This window comes from Acipenser ruthenus, chromosome 16, assembly GCF_902713425.1.
Source record: "Acipenser ruthenus chromosome 16, fAciRut3.2 maternal haplotype, whole genome shotgun sequence".
NCBI lineage: Eukaryota > Metazoa > Chordata > Actinopteri > Acipenseriformes > Acipenseridae > Acipenser > Acipenser ruthenus.
Window position 1 is genome coordinate 20,776,359 of NC_081204.1, and position 20,045 is coordinate 20,796,403.

Genomic DNA, 20,045 nt, shown 5'->3' on the forward strand with positions numbered 1-20,045 from the left:
GCTTTCCCATAGACGGGGTGACTTGATGGTAGGTGGGAACCGGAAGTCGGACATTTTGGAGAAAGAGCAAAGCGTAGCTTTGTGATCAGCTGCAGATCATGCAGGGATTGGAGAGACCAGGGATTGGATACACCAGGGATTGGATACACCAATGATTGAAGAGACCAGGGATTGGATACACCAAGGATTGGATAGACCAAGGATTGAAGAAACCAGGGATTGGATACACCAGGGATTGGATACACAGACCATTGAAGAGACCAGCGATTGGATACACTAGGGACCAGGGATTGGATACACCAAGGATTGGATAGACCAGGGATTGGATACACCAGGGATTGGATACACCAAAGATTGGATACACCAAGGATTGGAGAGACCAGGGATTGGATACACCAGGGATTGGATACACCAGGGCACCGAGCTGATCACAAGGAGGAGTCTGGCAGTACAAAGGGGACGCAGCTACGTGAGTATGGTCCCCTTACGCTAAATGAGTAACAAACCAGAGTGCTGTTTGTTTTGTTATGTTTTTGCAGATGAGAGGAGCCAAGGAGCTGCAGCCAGAGAGCCAGCACAGGGACAGCAGTTTGCCGTACACCGACCGCACTGCACTGCACTGCACAGCACAGCGAGCACCACAGGGACAGCATTTTGCCATGCACCAACCGCACTGCACTGCACAGCACAGCGAGCACCACAGGGACAGCACTTTGCCATGCACCAACCGCACTGCACTGCACAGCGAGCACCACAGGGACAGCATTTTGCCATGCACCGACCGCACTGCACTGCGCAGCACAGCACAGCAAGCACCACAGGGACAGCACTTTACCATGCACCAACCGCACTGCACTGCACAGCACAGGGAGCACCACAGGGACAGCACTTTTCCATGCACCAACCGCACTGCACTGCACTGCACAGCGAGCACCACAGGGACAGCACTTTGCCGTGCACCAACGTGGATTATTTTACTTGTTTGTTATTATTATTTTGGGACTGCAATCCTGCCATATACCCCCCCCCCCCCACTGCTGGTAGAGGGGCAGATTTAGTATTTAAATACAGACTCTTATGAGAATTGAACTATTGTCTGGAAATCATATTTTCACCCACGCCACTACCTCCTGGCAAACCAGCAGTGGTTTTGAAAGCACTTACACACCATTTAAAGCAGTGCTACCCAAGGCTTTGAAACCCATTTTCTTACTCTTCTTGAGCACCAGCTGCATCATGACTGGTCCCTTTTTCATCATGATGCACGTCTGTTTGTTCTTTGCAGGTTCTGTTTCTATGCTTTCTATGCTTGGGATATGCACAAGTTTAAACGTCTGCTTCCTGATTCCCCTTACTATACTGTCGGTCAGTCTCATTCACATGCTATGGGCTGCCTATCCCACATTCAATAAAAACATGACTTTTTGTTGGTATGCTTGCAGTTTTCCCATACTTATCCCATCCTTACACTAGGTATTTATCACGGTTCACCATGGTTTCCCATGCTTTTTAATATGCTTTGCCTGACCTCTCCAGGCTTTTCAATGCTTAGCTATGCTTTGTATTAGACATTGCTGTGCTTTTCCAATGGTACACTTTTCTAAAGGTAGACCTGCATGTTGGGATAAGATGAAAGGAATACATAATGCTCCATCCCCAGGTACCCCAGATGTCTGTCTACCTACAGCTCTCTATTTCAAGGGTGCAGTTCTGCTGATCCAGGGGGTATCTCCGCAGATCCATCATGCAGGCAGCTGTTGTAGTTATTCTGAAAGACAAGGAACAGAAAGAACTGTAGTTACCGTGGTAACCTTTGGAGATTGCAGCTTAGCTTTGACAACAACACTTGGATTTTCATTTTTTTTTTTCTCTCCCCAGCAGCCTTGTCTTTTGCTAAAGGAATTGTAATCGCTGGCTCATCTTAGTGAACATAACCGCTGCCATGGGGCCATGTTAAATGTGCAGAATTATCTGGACTCTGTGCAAGCTCAGGGTCTGTACTGAAATCATATTTATTTACAGCACGGGAGACACACCTAGTACATTGGGTCACATCAATTTTTGACTTTTTCATTAAGTAATTCAATATGTTAATGTAACATTATTCAGCAGGTTTCATTCAACTTTATGAAGCAAAATTAGTTGATTACATATGGTGATCCAGACCTTTTGGCCATAGCTGTACAATAATAATAATAATAATAATAATAATAATAATAATAATAATAATAATAATAATAATAATAATAATATTAAACAATCCTGATTATGTACTGGAGACAGAAACTTTAAGTAACCAGCCTATTTAAAACACTACCTCAGGTTCTGCAACACTTAGGGCTCTATTTTAATGATCAACACAGTGGAGGATCTTAATTATGATGTTTTGTTTGTTAAAAACCCCTGAAAAAACTCTGGCGTTTGCTTATATATAAATAATCTCCTCCACGTTACTAACACCTGTTGGCTACCCATGACTGGGTATAGAGATGTAACTAACAGACAGGCTGCAATAAACACCTAAGTAAATTAAATGCTTCTTACAACTGACAAGCTAGATTTATTCTTCACTGTAATTTTAATACACATCACTGAGATATGTAATTAAAAATCAATTGGATGCAACACAAGAAAGGACAGGAATGCATCGGCTATCACATGTCTATAAAATATAACGCTTCATTTGACGCTTTGTCCTTTCAGTTATAACGGGAGCTCTAGCTCAGCTCAGACTTATTATTGTTGCCAGAAAATATAAATAGAATATGGGTAAGCTATTCCAAGAGGATGAGTCCTCATATAATATTGATCCATCATTCTGTTACTGCAATTCAAGAGCCTGAATGTAGAAAAGTGATGAAGCCAGCACGATCCCAGGAGCTGAACATGTATTTACTCAATGACTGTTTTAGAAAACCGTCCTTGGTAATATCCTACTAAAACAATAGGCTATGAGCCCCAGAGCTTTAGTCAGTTATTCAATATTTATATTTATTTATGTGGCAGTGTGGCTGGAGCCGTGACTTGAATAATTGATTCAATAATGAATTAAGGCTCCAGCCACAGGTGTATAAATAGTGTGATTGCGGGTGCGAGATAGAATGATAAGTGTTAATGTTGGTGTAGGGATGTGTTCGGTGTTATCGTGAAAAAACAGCACCCAAACAGGAAGCAAAGAAACTAAAGGGGGTTGCTGCTGTTCAAAATCAACTCGAACTGTGTAATATAACTACTGAAAATACATGAGTAGTGTGTCTACTACTGAACAGAAACACCGCAGGTTTATCAATTGCTCACATGCTCTGTTCACTGTGTGCAGTTGCGGTCAACTCTTTCATATATGCAGCCTCTTCAATTGAAGCCCCTTTCACATTGGCATACTCTACTCGGGTCGGCTACGCGATTTCACACTGCTTTTGAAGAAGCAGGGTCCACCTGGGTAACAGAAGCAAATACACAACGTGTGCATCAATGCCCCGGAAGCAGCTTGTTACGGACGCTTCCACCCAAGCTTCTCTGGATTGAATCGTCTGCCCAAATGTTGATTAGAGCAAATGTTTCTTCATCCCTGCTGCAACCCAGCTCATGGTGTGTCTCAACAAAAAATATGGCTAAACAGAATAAACAGAAATGTTCCTTGTGGAAGTGAAACCTTCATGCAGGCGTGGCTGTTTGTTATTGTGTCGGCTCACGAGTGTCTGTCATGCATTTTGTCTCGCTCGACCCGGGTCAAAGCATGTCGACCCGCACCCTGAGGTGGGTCGCTGCCGACCCGGGTAGGAGTGCCAGTGTGAAAGGGGCTTTAGACAGGGCTATGCAGTGAAATCAAAACAAAAAAAGAGTGTGACTAAGAGAGAAAAGGTCAGCATCCTCCATTACACCATTCTGGCCACCTGGTGTCGCCATTTATCCATATGAGTGGCAGCATTGTTTCTTCTACGGAAGTAAACCACTTAAAGGAAAGTGAAACTCCAACCCTTACTGGGCTGGTTTGGAATGACCTGAATAGAGGATAAGTCATGAATATCCATGCTGTACGCTAGCCCTGTCAGGTGCGGGGCACAGCAATAACAATGAGTCTGCTATCTGTCCGCCACCACCCTAGGACAGGAATACCAGACGTCATGGCTCTTGCCACAAATACTGATATTTGCTATAAGATATTAGAACAAATAGAACGTAGCTACCCCAGCTTGTGCGCTGGTAGATTGGAGCTCGTCCCTTCAGACAGGTGAGCTGGGTAGAAAGAAGTGCAATCTTTCTACCCGGTGTTTTGGAAAGTCTTTTTGATAATCCTCTACTAGAATATCCTCAGTTCAAATGTAAAATATGCTGTATTTTGCTCCTGTAAACAGTCTGGTGTGTATGATACGTAGTGATGCTTCCTAATAGAATGCATGCATTGCAGTGTCACAGTAGAGAATGTGATACCTGAGACCATACAGGACCGTTCCATCCGGGTGGAGCCGGATCATGCGGTTCTTCACTGTCACTCCGTGGAGGAAGGATTTCTTGTCGTTTAGAAAGTAGGTGTCCGGGAGCCACAGCTGATCAGCCACGCGGTTGTCCAGGGTGAGGTTGAGGGACAGTGCCGTGTATGCTAAGCGCTTGTCTCTCCAGCTCTGTTGGAAATACATTGTAATCGTGTAATCCTGGGGGATGAAGAACAAAGAAAGAACGTTGGGAGGGAAGGGGGCAAAGCAAAACCACTTCTAATTACCATCACACAATTCCCCAAAACAGATTTGTTTCTAAGATAAATGGTAGCCAGTATTTAAAACAGACCCTAATGCTGTATTTGAATGAAGTTCAAGTATTAGTGATTGGGGGTGGAGATGGGGGAGGGAGTGTAATAGTGGATGACGGTGGAGGTCAAAGCTCACATAAGGGTGATAATCACAAATCACAGTGGTTCGGATCGATAATGTAATGGCAGGTGGGGGGTAGGTTATTATTATTATTTGTTTATTTAGCAGATGCCTTTATCCAAAGTGACTTACAGAGACTAGGGTGTGTGAACTATGCATCAGCTGCAGAGTCACTTACAACTACGTCTCACCCGAAAGACGGAGCACAAGGTTAAGTGACTTGCTCAGGGTCACACAATGAGTCAGTGGCTGAGGTGGGATTTGAACCGGGGACCTTCTGGTTACAAGCCCTTTTCTTTAATCACTGGACCACACAGCCTCCTATGAGCTTATGAACAGAAGAACTGCAGGGTAATTCTAGTATCTACGGTACTGCTAGTAGATATCTTTTGCACTTGAAGAGTTTGGATACATAAATAATGAAACTCTGCACATCATTATTCAGACATTATGATCTGGTTTAAATAGGTGAAACTGCCCTTAAAAATCACAATTCAGAAGATAATTTAACCAAGTCAAGACAAGAAGATTTAATAAAATAAAAGAACATTGTGTATCCATTTCACAATATTCATATTTCACGAATCATTTATCAAATGAAAATTGAGTAAACAGTAAATTAGAATAATATATTTCAGTGAAACTAATTATATTAGTTTGAAAAATATCCATTTTATCAGCCTACATTTTGACACAGAATGACTCACTTACCAGTCTGTTTCAGGTAATATCCCGACCTGCCATGCTGCCTTTAACCATGCAGTATGTGTGTAATGTGTGGATACTCACCCTGGAGTGCTGCATATTAATGAAGCTGCCCCAGGTGGAGCTGCGAGCACTCCACAGCACTGTAGCTCTACGTGCAGTCCAGGTGATACAGAGCATATAACCACTATGAGCTCTTCATGCTGAGCAGCTGCCAGCTCTCTCATCCTGACCCCAATTACAATCACCAAGCTGGGTAGCACTGGACAGCTGTGCTGCGGGGGCGATTCTTGCTTCTGTTCTCTAATATTAAGTGTGTACCCAAGCGGTTTGAACATGTTTAGTGCACATCGGCATGGTTTATTTTAATGATCCGAACAGCGGATTTGAACACTGTAGTTCATAAACTCACTCCGACAGGGACCAATGACATTTTACTAAAATATTACATTTCAATGCTGAATGAAGCCAAACTGTCTTTGTAGAGATGGGAGAGATTGGTCCCTTAAGCGTCATTCGCCCAGGTTTTTCAGAAAGGAATAACACACCCAGTAAAGTTACCAAATCATAAATAAACAATTTACCAGTTTATTCTTGGGGCTTATAAGTCTCTTGTAAGTTGTTTCTTATTTGGTTTTGAATCAGTGTTTTGTGCTTTGAGAAAAAGTACGGCACATCTCTTTGAGAATGTAGCTCTCTGTGTTTCTTTGTATAAAAAGTATCCATATATGAATAAAATACAGTTTGATAATCATGTATTGGACTGTCCTTGAGAAGTCTAGAACAGTTGTATGCATATAAACTACAACTATTTCTTTAAATAACTTGATTATGCATAGCTTTTGCAGGAAAACACAGAAGATGCAGAGTTATTTCTGCAGGGGAATGTGTTTTTAAAGCTCAAATGAAATGACTGATTAGTTTGAGGAGGGTGTTATTAGAAGATACTGACTCAACTCTAACCTCGTTCTTTGTCTGGAGCTTACTGTCACGTCTTTACTATCGCTAATGCTATTTGACTTAAACAAGGCATGTCTGACACAAAACAGCTGGCGCAAAGCACAACTGTCTAGCAGCGGTGGTTATAAAAAATGAAACTAACTAATTAATTGTTCTATGCACATTCACAAACGCAGATGTTGCTGAAAAACCTGCATTATTTTTTTTTATTTTTTTTTTTTTACAGCAGCAGTAAATGCAGCTGAGTGACTTCTTTATCACTGTGTAAATATAACTCTTGTTGCCACTGACTGAACTATCCCTACTGTGTGGATAGAGAGGAACCATGGTATCACTCCTCACCATGATTGTGGACAGGTCGTGATGTACAACAATGTCTCTGAAACTCCTTCGGCTGGTATATGGCAATGGTGCCATATACCAAGCATGGTCCGGGAACGGTTTACCATAGTATATAAAGATGCCTATAGGTTTAAAGGGGTGCTACCAAAGATATAATCAATGTATGACCTTTTAATAGCCCCAGCAACATTATCACTGGTCTCCTATTTACATATGCAACAATTACAACTTCAAGTAAAGCATCGATCAAAAGCTAACACTGACATTTTGTACACACATTAGTACAATATTTGGGTGAAACTTGCTGAACCCAACCATTGACATTTAAAGATAAAGGAAGCAAGTTCACAGATTTCAGGAGCCCCGTACCCTGTGTCTGCTGCACTCACCATGTTAACTTCCGATATCGCATCGATGCTGGCGATGTTAATGCTCATTCCCACAGTAACAGGAGCACCTAAAGGAAATAAAAAAACAGTGTCTTTATAAATGACTGGGATTGTTTTAGACATTGCGATACTATACCCATGACATTGACTTTCTGAATTGAGCTGTCACAAAGATTATTGCTGTCTGCTGGCTCTCTGAAAGCTGCACAGAAGAGCCCCTGTATGCTATTATACCTACACTGCTGTACAGTATCTACATACACTTCCCATGCTAAACCCTAACCCTAACCCTGTATACTACTGTACCTACACTGCTGTACAGTATCTACATACACTTCCCATGCTAAATGGCCTGAATATTAAAACACTCATCAGTAACTACCCCTTTAAGACAATCCCTTGTTACACCTTTACTATAGAGCCAAGCAATGTGTAAACTGTGGTATCATTGTTTGCATGACTGGGATAACTGGTAGGGTCAACTGAGTGTCTGTGGTTCTGTATACCAGGCATGGTCTGGCAATGGGTAACCACAGGAAATCATGACTCCCCATGCTGTTAGATCCTATTATATCAACCTGATACATATATCTGGGTATGGAGTCACAGAATCACTTAAAGGTCCACAGATAACGTTATACTATAGCTGGAGTAACAGAGCCATTCCCAGTGATTACATAGTACTCACATACAACATGCAAGTTATAGAATAGGAAAAAAACATTAACAGGATCCACAATCAGATAGAATTGCATACCTACAGTAAATATATTTTCTTAGGGAGTGCTATCCAAATTTTACCTCTGGAAACACTACCACCAGTGAGTCTAATTTCTATAATCAGCACGCCACATTCAGAATTCAAAATCTGTGTCCTTGTTTGCCTTGAACCTCTCCATTGCTTTTATAGTGGCCGATCACAACCAGGTGAAAGACAAACAGAAAGAAACAGGCAATCAGAATGCGCTTCCTGAAATCCTGGCGTTGGTGCATTGGCGCTGAAATGCCCAGTTTCCATTGTATGGAGGCTGCTGCAGAAGCCAGTCTAATGAAATGTAATGCAGCGTTTAGTGAAGTGAAATGGAAAGGAGAACGCCAGATGGAGTCCGGCGAGGACAGTTTATACATTAGGGGAAAACGTACAAAGTGTAAAGTTTTACACACGCACGAAAAAAGCTGCTGATGGGCTTGGAAACTGGGTCACCCACATTGAAAGCAAACAATCAAATGGCTGCTTTTGCTGCCAAGCTCAACAATGACCTCCAGAAAGGTCTTGATTTGCCTTTTGCTGTCATAAAAAAAAAGCTGATTCTGGTTCTGCATCAGCAAATTAAATGAAACAAGTAAACAACATGTCAAGTGACCTTGAATATGTATGTTGGGGGAAGCACGTGAAGACCTTACACTAAGCCAACCAAACTAAGGGGGAGATTCAATGACATAAAACAGAGGCGCCTTATGACTCACGTTATTGCCCTATTCAATCAAACCAGACTAGGTGGATAGCCCGGAATGTGTCACTGATATTTGCAAATCTGCTAAGCTCATAGCTGGCATACAAAAAGCCCATCATTTAAAAGACATATCAGGTGTTGTGCCTCTTAAAAACATTAATGTAACATACAGAACTTTGGCAATTCCCTGTCATCATAGACTGAAGGAGATTTTTCAACCAATCAGTGCAGCAGTTTTGTTTACAGTATGTTACAACACATCTCAAAGAAACTCATTCATGACACTAACTGTACCATACTGAGTTTCTGCCGTGCTATGCACTCAGTATCGAACAGCTGACATCACCTGCTGTAAGAACAAACTGCATGGAGCACCCCTTGGTATTCTCTTCAACTGCAAAACCAATTCAGCTGTGACATCACAATTGGCCATGAATTTCATCCATCCTTAATAAATAAAGATGTTTCATGCAAATATGATAGCTGGAAACGTGTATATGAACAGCAAAGCCCCAACAGAGTTCCAGGATGGCAGATGTCTGTGCGTGGGTTATATGGACAGCACTAAACACACCACGTGCCAGTATTCCCTCTTACACAGACGAATGGCATCCTATAACCCTATATGATTTTGCATATTTCTGGAAGAAGTTATTTAACCTTGATCCTCCCTGTTATCTTGTTGTGTTTTGTATGTCCCACCTCACAGCTGGCTCTCCTCTCTAGGTGAGTTGCTTCACTCACTCACAGGCTCTCAGGCTGCCTTGTTCTGGCTGCAGGCAGTTGCTTTTGGGCCCAGATCAGAGAGACAATTTAATTTACATTTCTGCAGCACTGCAGGCAGTTTTAAAACCAATAAATCATTTTGAGCACTTGTGATGGAGTGTACTGGTCATCCAGCAAAATAAGGGATTTTGGGCCCTGGGGAACATGGTGGTGGTAAGGGGAATTCTGGCTTCAGGTTGAGGGCAGTTAAAAAGTCTGGCTTAGCTAATTAGTTAATTACTTTCAGGTTTGGTTGTTAGCGCTGCCAATCATCTCTGTCTGTCTTCAATAAACCAATTAAGTCAGCTCTGTAAGAGAGAGAGGAGGTGACAACCCTTACAGGAAAGACTACCAGGGAATATGAATGACTGTGCTGGTTTGGATCCTCTTGATAGTATATGAGGTCAGTTACAAGGTTTAAATATATGTTGTGGGTGAAAGGACGTAGCCTTCCCCACAGTAAGTATATATTGGAGTTAAGGAGAATTTACCTCCTTAGAAGTTTACACTAGTTCTCCCAGAAGGAGAGTTTTGTTTCGTAAAGGGCCAGAAGCCTGCTGTAAAGTCTGAGTTTCTTTTGAATAAAACTGCGCAGCCAGCGTTTGAACTCTGATCCAGTGTGTGTGTGACTTCTGTTCCACCTGACCTACAAGGCACTACCTCACACCCCTATTTCAGATTCTTTGCTGATTTTGTTATTTATTTGGATTAGTAAACATTAATTACAAATCAATTACCAAAACAACCTTCACAGCTCTGCCACCTGGCTCCAATTGCAGCTTACTGCTCCACTTTACAAGTGATTAATTTGTAACTATTAATCCCCTGTGTTCTCCAGACCCCACTGGAGTATTTACTCTGGGTGCTTCTCACGAGGTAAGGACATTGCATTCGGTCAATGACATAGCAATAGACAGAGCTGCTTTGAAACGTGAAACTGTTCAGCCTTTGTCAGGTACTTCAGTGGAAAACAAATTGCTAAATCAGTACATTAGTAGCGAAACACCTTCATATAAAAGACAAGCACTCAAAGACCAGCAGCTGAACATTTCCTCTTACTGACGTGCTTGATTAAGGTTTACTTCTGCATTTCTAAAAAGTGCTGTAGCTGCATCTTGGAAATTGTCAAGCACAATGTACAAAAGATGAATCTGTAATCAGTGAACGCACAACCACTTGATATTAAATTCCAATGACTTTCCCATTGATCCCTTGATAAACTGATCACAACTTGGTCCCACTGCTATTCGGCATTGTTCCAGGTCTGGCAATGGTGAATCATGGTAAAAAAGACCATGTAAATAGTTCATGGTTTAACTGTACAGTACATGTGTTTGCGGGCTCTGTATCATGACAACTGTGCAATACTCCCCCCCCCCCCCCCCCCCAAACCAATTGTGTTGCCATTGCTGGAGATGCAGATGGACATGTGACTGTATCTGAAATGTTGGTAATGAATTGTGTAACTTTACAGCCCTGCCCAGATCCCTTTCCCCCAAATCAATAAGTGTCTAGAACACCAACCCCTCAGCTCGCTTGCAAAAGCACAATCCATTCCATCAAGTTGTTCAGGAGTAATCACATGACAAAGAAAGCATGAGGTCGAGAAGAAGACTGACACAAGCAAAATGACCTTGAAATGCTAGACATAAACAAATGAGAAAGGAGAGGAAAGCACAGGCAGCAAACGAAACCATTCACAGATTAATGCGGTTCGGTCATGTAATAAAACTGTATTTGCAGCATTAATCCCGTGAGTGGCCAGGAAGTGTGAAGCTTCTGAATGAATGTAACCCTTCTATAACCCAGTGTAGCAGAGAGCAATACAGAGATATCTATTTTACTGATTGTGCTCCTGATTAATTATAGAGAGCAATACAGAGACGTCTCTTTCACTTCCTGTGCTCCTGATTAATTAACACAAACACTCCACTTCAAGATTCATCATTGACAATGCACGGAAGCTCAGTCTGGAAAGGATATCGCAAGGTCAGCAAAGGAAAACAAATCTGTTTAAAAACACTTCCATAAGCAACGTATCTTCATTCACTGACAAACTGTACAGCTCTGGACACAAGTTTTGCGTCACCCTCTATATAGAATTAACTCATTTTACTTCATAAGTCAATGAAACCTGCTGAATAATGTTACGCTAACATACTGAATTACATACCGCTTTGTAGTTTTCCATATACTTAACAAAAAACAGACAACAATGGAAAAATGTGACATTTCAAAATCTAACATGAAATACTGTACTACTATTATGGCTTCCGGTAGACTTATGTGATATCATTTTGTAGTTTCTTTGATTACATGATGTTAAATAAAATATCTAAATTGTAACTCAATCCTAAAATTCTAGGTGATACAATACTTTTGGCCAGAACTGCACATGATTGAGACAAAAAAACAAACAAACTGTAAACACTTACAATATGTAGAGGACACTTTTGCGCAAATTTGTTAGGCAAATGTAACCCCTGAAATGTATTTTGAAATACATACAGTTAAACTGCATATCAGTCATGATAGGCAAACCAGCTGACCTGACTTTCACATGAGACTGCTATCAGGTTCAGAACTGAGGGGCCATTCTGGAGACCTTACTGCTGGAATCAGAGTCTCTTCATCCTATTGACAGTGTGCACACCCTGCTGGAATCAGAGTCTCTTCATCCTATTGACAGTGTGCACACCCTAATGGAATCAGAGTCTCTTCATCCTATTGACAGTGTGCACACCCTGCTGGAATCAGAGTCTCTTCATCCTATTGACAGTGTGCACACCCTGCTGGAATCAGAGTCTCTTCACCCTATTGACAGTGTGCACACCCTGCTGGAATCAGAGTCTCTTCATCCTATTGACAGTGTGCACACCCTGCTGGAATCAGAGTCTCTTCACCCTATTGACAGTGTGCACACCCTGCTGGAATCAGAGTCTCTTCATCCTATTGACAGTGTGCACACCCTGCTGGAATCAGAGTCTCTTCATCCTATTGACAGTGTGCACACCCTGCTGGAATCAGAGTCTCTTCACCCTATTGACAGTGTGCACACCCTGCTGGAATCAGAGTCTCTTCACCCTATTGACAGTGTGCACACCCTGCTGGAATCAGAGTCTCTTCACCCTATTGACAGTGTGCACACCCTGCTGGAATCAGAGTCTCTTCACCCTATTGACAGTGTGCACACCCTGCTGGAATCAGAGTCTCTTCATTATATTGACAGTGTTCTTCTGACAGATTTCTCTGTCCAACCTGCCACATCATTGGGCATATAGTACACATGCCAAAACATTACAAATCTCATTCCCAGATGTGACCTGACCAAGCATTGTACAACTCTCTGTGTTGGGTATTATATTGTTCACCAGCCCCTATATAATGTATTGTGTCCAGATCTGTGTTGAAACACAAATAAATCAAAATGTCTTGATATGGAAACTTTGTTACAGTACGGCCTCAAAGTGTCTTTCAGCCAAAACACCCGAGACCTGAGCAAACATCCTGGCAGTGTCAGCATATGAGAAAAACTGCAGCAACAGCAGAGAATACAAAGTGTGGCCACATGTTGCAGCTGAATACTTAACAGTAGCAGGTCTGCAGGAAAGAAAATGGGCAGTCAAACAAGGAGCACCATAAACAGCACAGGGAACAAGCAAGCGAGCACCACGGCTTTCCGTGGTAGTACAACCAAGACACCAGCCTATTTTGCACCATAAGTTTATAAAAAAAAAAAAAATATATATATATATATATATATATATATATATATATATATACAGACGTGCTCAAATTTGTTGGTACCCCTCCACAAAAAACGAAGAATGCACAATTTTCTCTGAAATAACTTGAAACTGACAAAAGTAATTGGCATCCACCGTTGTTTATTCCATATTTAATAGAAATCAGACTTTGCTTTTGATTTTTTATTCAACATAATATTGTAAATAAGAAAACAAATGAAAATGGCATGGACAAAAATGATGGGACCGCTAACCTAATATTTTGTTGCACAACCTTTAGAGGCAATCACTGCAATCAAACGTTTTCTGTAGCTCTCAATGAGACTTCTGCACCTGTTAACAGGTAGTTTGGCCCACTCTTCCTGAGCAAACTGCTCCAGCTGTCTCAGGTTTGATGGGTGCCTTCTCCAGACTGCAAGTTTCAGCTCTTTCCATAGATGTTCAATAGGATTCAGATCAGGACTCATAGAAGGCCACTTCAGAATAGTCCAATGTTTTGTTCTTATCCATTCTTGGGTGCTTTTAGCTGTGTGTTTTGGGTCATTATCCTGTTGGAGGACCCATGACCTGCGACTGAGACAGAGCTTTCTCACACTGGGCAGTTCGTTTCGCTCCAGAATGCCTTGATAGTCTTGAGATTTCATTGTGCCCTGCACAGATTCAAGGCACCCTGTGCCAGGCGCAGCAAAGCAGCCCCAAAACATAACCGAGCCTCCTCCATGTTTCACTGTAGGTATGGTGTTCTTTTCTTTGAAAGCTTCATTTTTTCGTCTGTGAACATAGAGCTGATGTGACTTGCCAAAAAGCTCCAGTTTTGACTCATCTGTCCAAAGGACATTCTCCCAGAAGCTTGTCAATATGCATTTTAGCAAATTCCAGTCTGGCTTTTTTATGTTTTCTGTCAAAAGTGGAGTCCTCCTGGGTCTTCTTCCATGGAGCCCACTTTCACTCAAAAAGCGACGGATGGTGCGATCAGAAACTGACGTACCTTCACCTTGGAGTTCAGCTTGTATCTCTTTGGCAGTTATCCTTGGTTCTTTTTCTACCATTCGCACCATCCTTCTGTTCAATCTGGGGTCGATTTTCCTCTTGCGGCCGCGCCCAGGGAGGTTGGCTACAGTTCCATGGACCTTAAACTTCTTAATAATATTTGCAACTGTTGTCACAGGAACATCAAGCTACTTGGAGATGGTCTTGTAGCCTTTACCTTTACCGTGCTTGTCTATTATTTTCTTTCTGATCTCCTCAGACAACTCTCTCCTTTGCTTTCTCTGGTCCATGTTCAGTGTGGTGCACACAATGATACCAAACAGCACAGTGACTACTTTTCTCCATTTTAAATAGGCTGAATGACTGATTACAAGAATGGAGACATGTGTGATGCTAATTAAAGAAACGAATTAGTTTGAAATATCACTATAATCCAATTATTTATTATCTTTTCTAAGGGGTACCAGCAAATGTGTCCAGGCCATTTTAGAATATCTTTGTAGAATAAGCAATAATTAATCTCTTTTCACAGCTTCTTTGCTTTATTCTATGACATACCAAAGGCATGCAAGTATACATGATAAAATAGCTTTTAATGTCATCACTTTTCAGGAGGAATGAAGCATTATTTCAATGAGCTGTAAGGGTACCAACAAATTTGAGCACGTCTGTATATATATATATATATATATATATATATATATATATATATATATATATATATATATATAATGTATTTACAGTTTGAGTTTTGGATACACGTGTTGCAAAATTAATTTGATATGTTTGGCACTATGATGTGTTTAATGCTGTAGCTAAGCATGGAAATGCTGGTAGGGCTGTAACTTTGGGATAGTTAAAAAATGAATAACAAATAAATCCCATCTACAGTGCAGTGCAGATCACGTTAAAGGCTTCCCTTATAAAGGTTTATCACACATAGTACATTATAATAGCATAATACAAGCATGGCAAAGCATACAGAAGCATTGTAAACTATGGTAAATGCATTGTATAACCATGGGGAAGAGCATGGAAAAACTGCAAAATGACTGTGCAGATTTAATGTGGTTAACTTTTCTAAGGAATAATTATACTCAATCTACTTGATAAATTTCCCTGGTGGGATTGCAGTAAAAATGTCTAGGAGTTTAAAATGTGTGCAATACACCAAGTATATGCTGGCAATGGTTAACCATATTCAGTGTTAGACTCGAGGGTGGACGCTGTCCACTCCACCCACTTTTTTGGGTGAAACGCCATTATTAATTATCTTGAACAGTAGCCTATTTTATTTCTCACCAGTACTTCACAGTTTAATGTTCCCGACAAAACTTTTCCATTTAGTGCGTCTGCGTGTGCTCTCTGGCTAAACAGTCACTTGAGTCTTGTACTGAAATTGATAAGCCTGCATCGAGAACTGAAATTGACATGTGAAACTGTTTTTTAGAGGGTGATTACATTTTTTTTTAAATAAAGTTATCACAGAATCATAAAACATTTCTAAAATAAACTAAGTGAAAACTAGCATAATAGCTAATGTTGTTCTGTTTTCCTTCCAAAACTGACAAATGAAACACTGTCCGACAACTCGAAGAAAAACAGCACACAACAGGCAGGGCTGGATTAACCTTTCATGGGCCTGGCGACAACCAGATTTGTGGGCCCCGATTTGTGGAACCATTGTAAAAGACACGTGATCGACACAGCAGTTGTCTTTGACACATCACGTTTTTTAGTGCCTTTAAATGTTTTTTTCATCATTTTCTTAGTCACTAGTTGTTCCTCTATGTTTACTCTCTCGCGCTGCCTCTCACCCGCGCCTGCAGCAGTGCGTGCACAGGCAATACGCCGGTGTAGTAGTACACTCAAAACACTCACGCAAAAAAACACTCTGGGGAGTATTTTTAGTGTACACTTGGATCACGTTGATAACACTCTACTTCTATGTTCAAAACAACACAATATGTACTTTCAAAACACTCTACATTACGTTCAAAGCATTTACGTTGCTTTTTACAGTTATGGTATTACATTTGTATTTTCCCCAAACGTTTTTCAGCTAAAGCGAACTGAATTAACCAACACATCAATGGACTAATGTAAACGGTAACCGTACAGTACATCAAAATATGGAGTTGAAATACAAAGCAAACAAAAAATACCAAAACGAACTATATACACATTAAATATAAAAGCAGTACTACATCCTGAAACGCGCGCACACAGGAACACAGTAAATTGGAATCTATGGCTAATGGATTACCTTCTGGTTTGAGTTCTTTTGCTCCAAAAACAAAAATCATTCTTGAGGGATTACAAATGTTTTCACTATACAACATGTTATCTTGTTTAATGAACAAAAAATATGTTTAATTACTATTATAACAAATAATAACATACTGATGTATATGCTGATATAATGTGTCTATTTTGTGGCTCACCTTTGTTGTTTTTTTGTGTACCTTGTGTTTGTACATTAGTTGGCCATCTGTAATGAAAAAACGCTGGCAGTTATTAGAAAATATGGTATATGTACATATTAGTATTAAACTATTTATTTGATTGTGTTTTCGGCGTACGTAGTGCTTTGGTCCTGAAAAGGGCCGTTTTGAATGTGAATTCAAAGCGCAGCAGAGTGTTTTGAAGATACGAACAAACGGCCCTGCAGTTACATGGTCTTTTCTTTTTTATAACAGTTTACCATGCAGCAATAATATTTCTTCGATTGGATGTATTTTATTAGTGTGTATGCTATATTGTGGTCATTTTGAAGCCTTGTCTTATTTGAAAGAACTGAAAGAGTTCCTTTGCTATATTGTACTGTGACTGACAGTGCTGTGTCAAAGGATGACAGTGTGTCACTTTGAGAGATGTCCTGCAGTGTGTTGATACCAAGCCTTTGCTATTTTGTGGACAAAACATCTTTGTTCTCCGGTTATAAATAATCATGGTCTAATCCTAACATTCTTTATACATTATACCAGACATTTAGTGTATGTAACATGACGGTTTTTTTATTTTAAATATTTAAACACATTTTTTGGGACCAGTTAGGAGAGGCGAATAGTCATATTGTTTTCCAAATGGTTTCATGTGGGTACACTGACATAAACATTTGTGAAAATCCAGTATTGCACCGAATATAGCCTTGCTGCCAAATAATATTTCTCAAGCCCTCCTAGTTTAGAGTGAGAGTCTCCTTTTCTTTATTCTGGGCTGGGAACCTTCCACAGAAAATCAACCCAACACAGAAATTGGCAGCATTTTCTACTATTAATTATACTGATTATTGGTAGTCTAAAACTTAGTTCCAATCGTTACTACATATAATTATTAACATGCAAATATATATTGTTTTATTCCAACTAAAAATATGACTTTCCATAGGTCAATTTCTTTGTCTTTTTAGGTGTAAAATTGACTGCACCACCGGGGGTCTGAAGGGTCCCAAAACCCCTTATGCAGACGAAAACATGCATTGTTGCTTCACATTGCGTAACCCTATAGAGTCCACTCACTATTTTATGTAACCCTGACCACAGTAAATCACTGCTGACCATATTAATAGTGCATGGTTAAAAATACCTGGGTAATACGTTGTTTCATGTTTTCAGAATTAACAAATCCTTTCATTGACAGTCAAGACATTATTAATCTTACCAGCAGTGCACCATTATATGATGTGTAATAATTCATGGAAACTGAACATCACTCCATTTAGCTGTTCAGGATAGCTCGTGGGGATGAGATTCCCTGAGCCAAGGGCCGCTGAGGATAGGAGGGTATTTGTTATAGGGCAGCAGTGTGGAGTAGTGGTTAGGTCTCTGGACTCTGACCGGAGGGTCGTGGGTTCAATCCCAGGTGTGGGACACTGCTGCTGTACCCTTGAGCGAGGTGCTTTCCCTAGATTGCTCCAGTAAAAACCCAACTGTATAAATGGGTAACTGTATGTAAAAATAATGTGTAAAAAATAATGTAATTGTATGTAAAAAAATAATGTGATATCTTGTAACAATTGTAAGTCACCCTGGATAAGGGTGTCTGCTAAGAAATTAATAATAGTAATAATAATAATAATAATTTGTTTCAAATCAAAACAAAGACAGAAACCATTCATTCTGTGGCAACAGTGCATGCACACACATTAAGGAGGTCCAGTGGTTAAAGTCCAGGGCTTGTAACCAGAAGGTCACCGGTTCAAATCCCACCTCTGCCACTGACTGACTCCTGAGCAAGTCACTTAACCTCCTTGTGCTCCATCCTGTGGATGAGATGTTAAATCAATGTCTTACTGTAAGTGACTCTGCATATAATGCAGTTCACAGCCTACCTCTGTAAAGCTCTTTGTGATGGTGGTCCACTATGAAAGGCGCTATATAAATATATTATTATTATATTATTATTATTAGCAAATACCCAGGGCTTGCTTAACAGTTAATAGCTATGAACAAACATACAGGAACAGTAGTGCTCGTTTTACAATGGCCAACAAAACAAATCGGGCCAGACTGACGAAAGTCTTCACACCACAATTTATTGGGGGAAAAAATTAAAACCGCTAATGTTACAGTTCAAAACTAATATCCAACTTTTGAGTCCTTAGATTGTTTTTAAGGTTAATGGTGCACAGTCTCAGTGCTGTGTCTCTGTCCTATACTGTCATATGACTTCACCCGGTAAGTTCTAATGCTTATTTTTTTACGATTTAAGTATTGTTCTGTGTGTCTTGCAAACACTGCAATGTACAGGACAAATTATTTCCCTTGTGTAAAGAAAAAGTAATGAATGCCTTTACTCGTCTGCGAATCCTGCTACCTTGTCAGGTATTACATATGGTTTATTGTGTGTATACGCAATCTCCTTTATTAAAAAAAAAAAAAAAAAAAGAACTTGGCATACAGCCAAAACCAGCATGCTTATTTTCTTCTTCGTAACTGAAATAAAGGGGAAGAAATTGTGAGAAGTTTGCACTTTCAGTACTTTATCCATAACTTGAAAACATCAGATATCTAATGTAAAACTATATTCAGGATGGAGAATCCGCAATGTGAATGAATTGAATTGCAATTGAACAGGCGAATTAATGACGATGATGAATTTGGCTGGAAACCTTGTCCTTGGGTGCTCACAGCTACCCACAATGCTGGCCGGCTAGCGTATACACGAACGATATCATGAAGGCTAGTGCTGCGTGGGCCACCTCCCCCCAAAAGACAACGCCGCCAAACCATGACTGGATATTGAATATGATGAATGGTTACACAAAACCTGCAGTGTCACACTGCTACCTACCCCCAAAAGATAGGAAAGGATGATAACTGGATAAAATGAAAATGATGAATGGTTAATGCAACAGCTTAAAAAGTTTACAAACCGCTCGGCTAACCCTACTAAATGGTAGGAGGAAACCTTAAGGAATCTGAGGGTAGCCCTTCCTCCAGGCTCTAAAGATGGCCGTCTCCCTGTTCGGCCTCACCGCACACGATGGAGAGGTCAAACTAAAGAAACGACATGAATGAAAGCCCCGCAGAGCCTTTATGCAGTTGGAGATGACATGGTGATTAGTGGGCAAATTCTCCTTCAAGAAATACAACCAAGTTTCCCATTGAAAAGTCAAGTAGGCAAACTTTCTGCTCGTGCCTTGGCTAGTACACCAAACTATCCAAAACATTTGTCTTCTTCACTTAGTTTCTTATAGTATTGCCTGAGTTTTTCATTCAATTTGTTGAAATGCTTCTAGTCACAAGAGGCTGGATTAGCTCAAACAGAAAGGAGGTTTGCATCGATTGTTATAACTTTGTCTCCTGCACTGGGATTTCTTCA

At 40.6% G+C, this 20,045-nt stretch overlaps 1 protein-coding gene across 2 annotated transcripts in view; it reads right to left on the bottom strand.

The window, feature by feature from the left end:
- The window catches only part of LOC117411898 (gamma-aminobutyric acid receptor subunit beta-4-like), a 72,302-nt gene that overhangs the window by 14,367 nt on the left and 37,890 nt on the right, over positions 1-20,045 (bottom strand). For both annotated transcript variants that reach the window (XM_058989020.1, XM_058989019.1), the window contains exons 3-5: positions 7,265-7,332; positions 4,432-4,652; positions 1,686-1,768 (exon numbers count right to left, since the gene is read on the bottom strand). In XM_058989020.1, the coding sequence (XP_058845003.1) occupies positions 1,686-1,768; positions 4,432-4,652; positions 7,265-7,332 (372 nt within the window). The remainder of the gene's footprint in view (positions 1-1,685; positions 1,769-4,431; positions 4,653-7,264; positions 7,333-20,045) is intronic.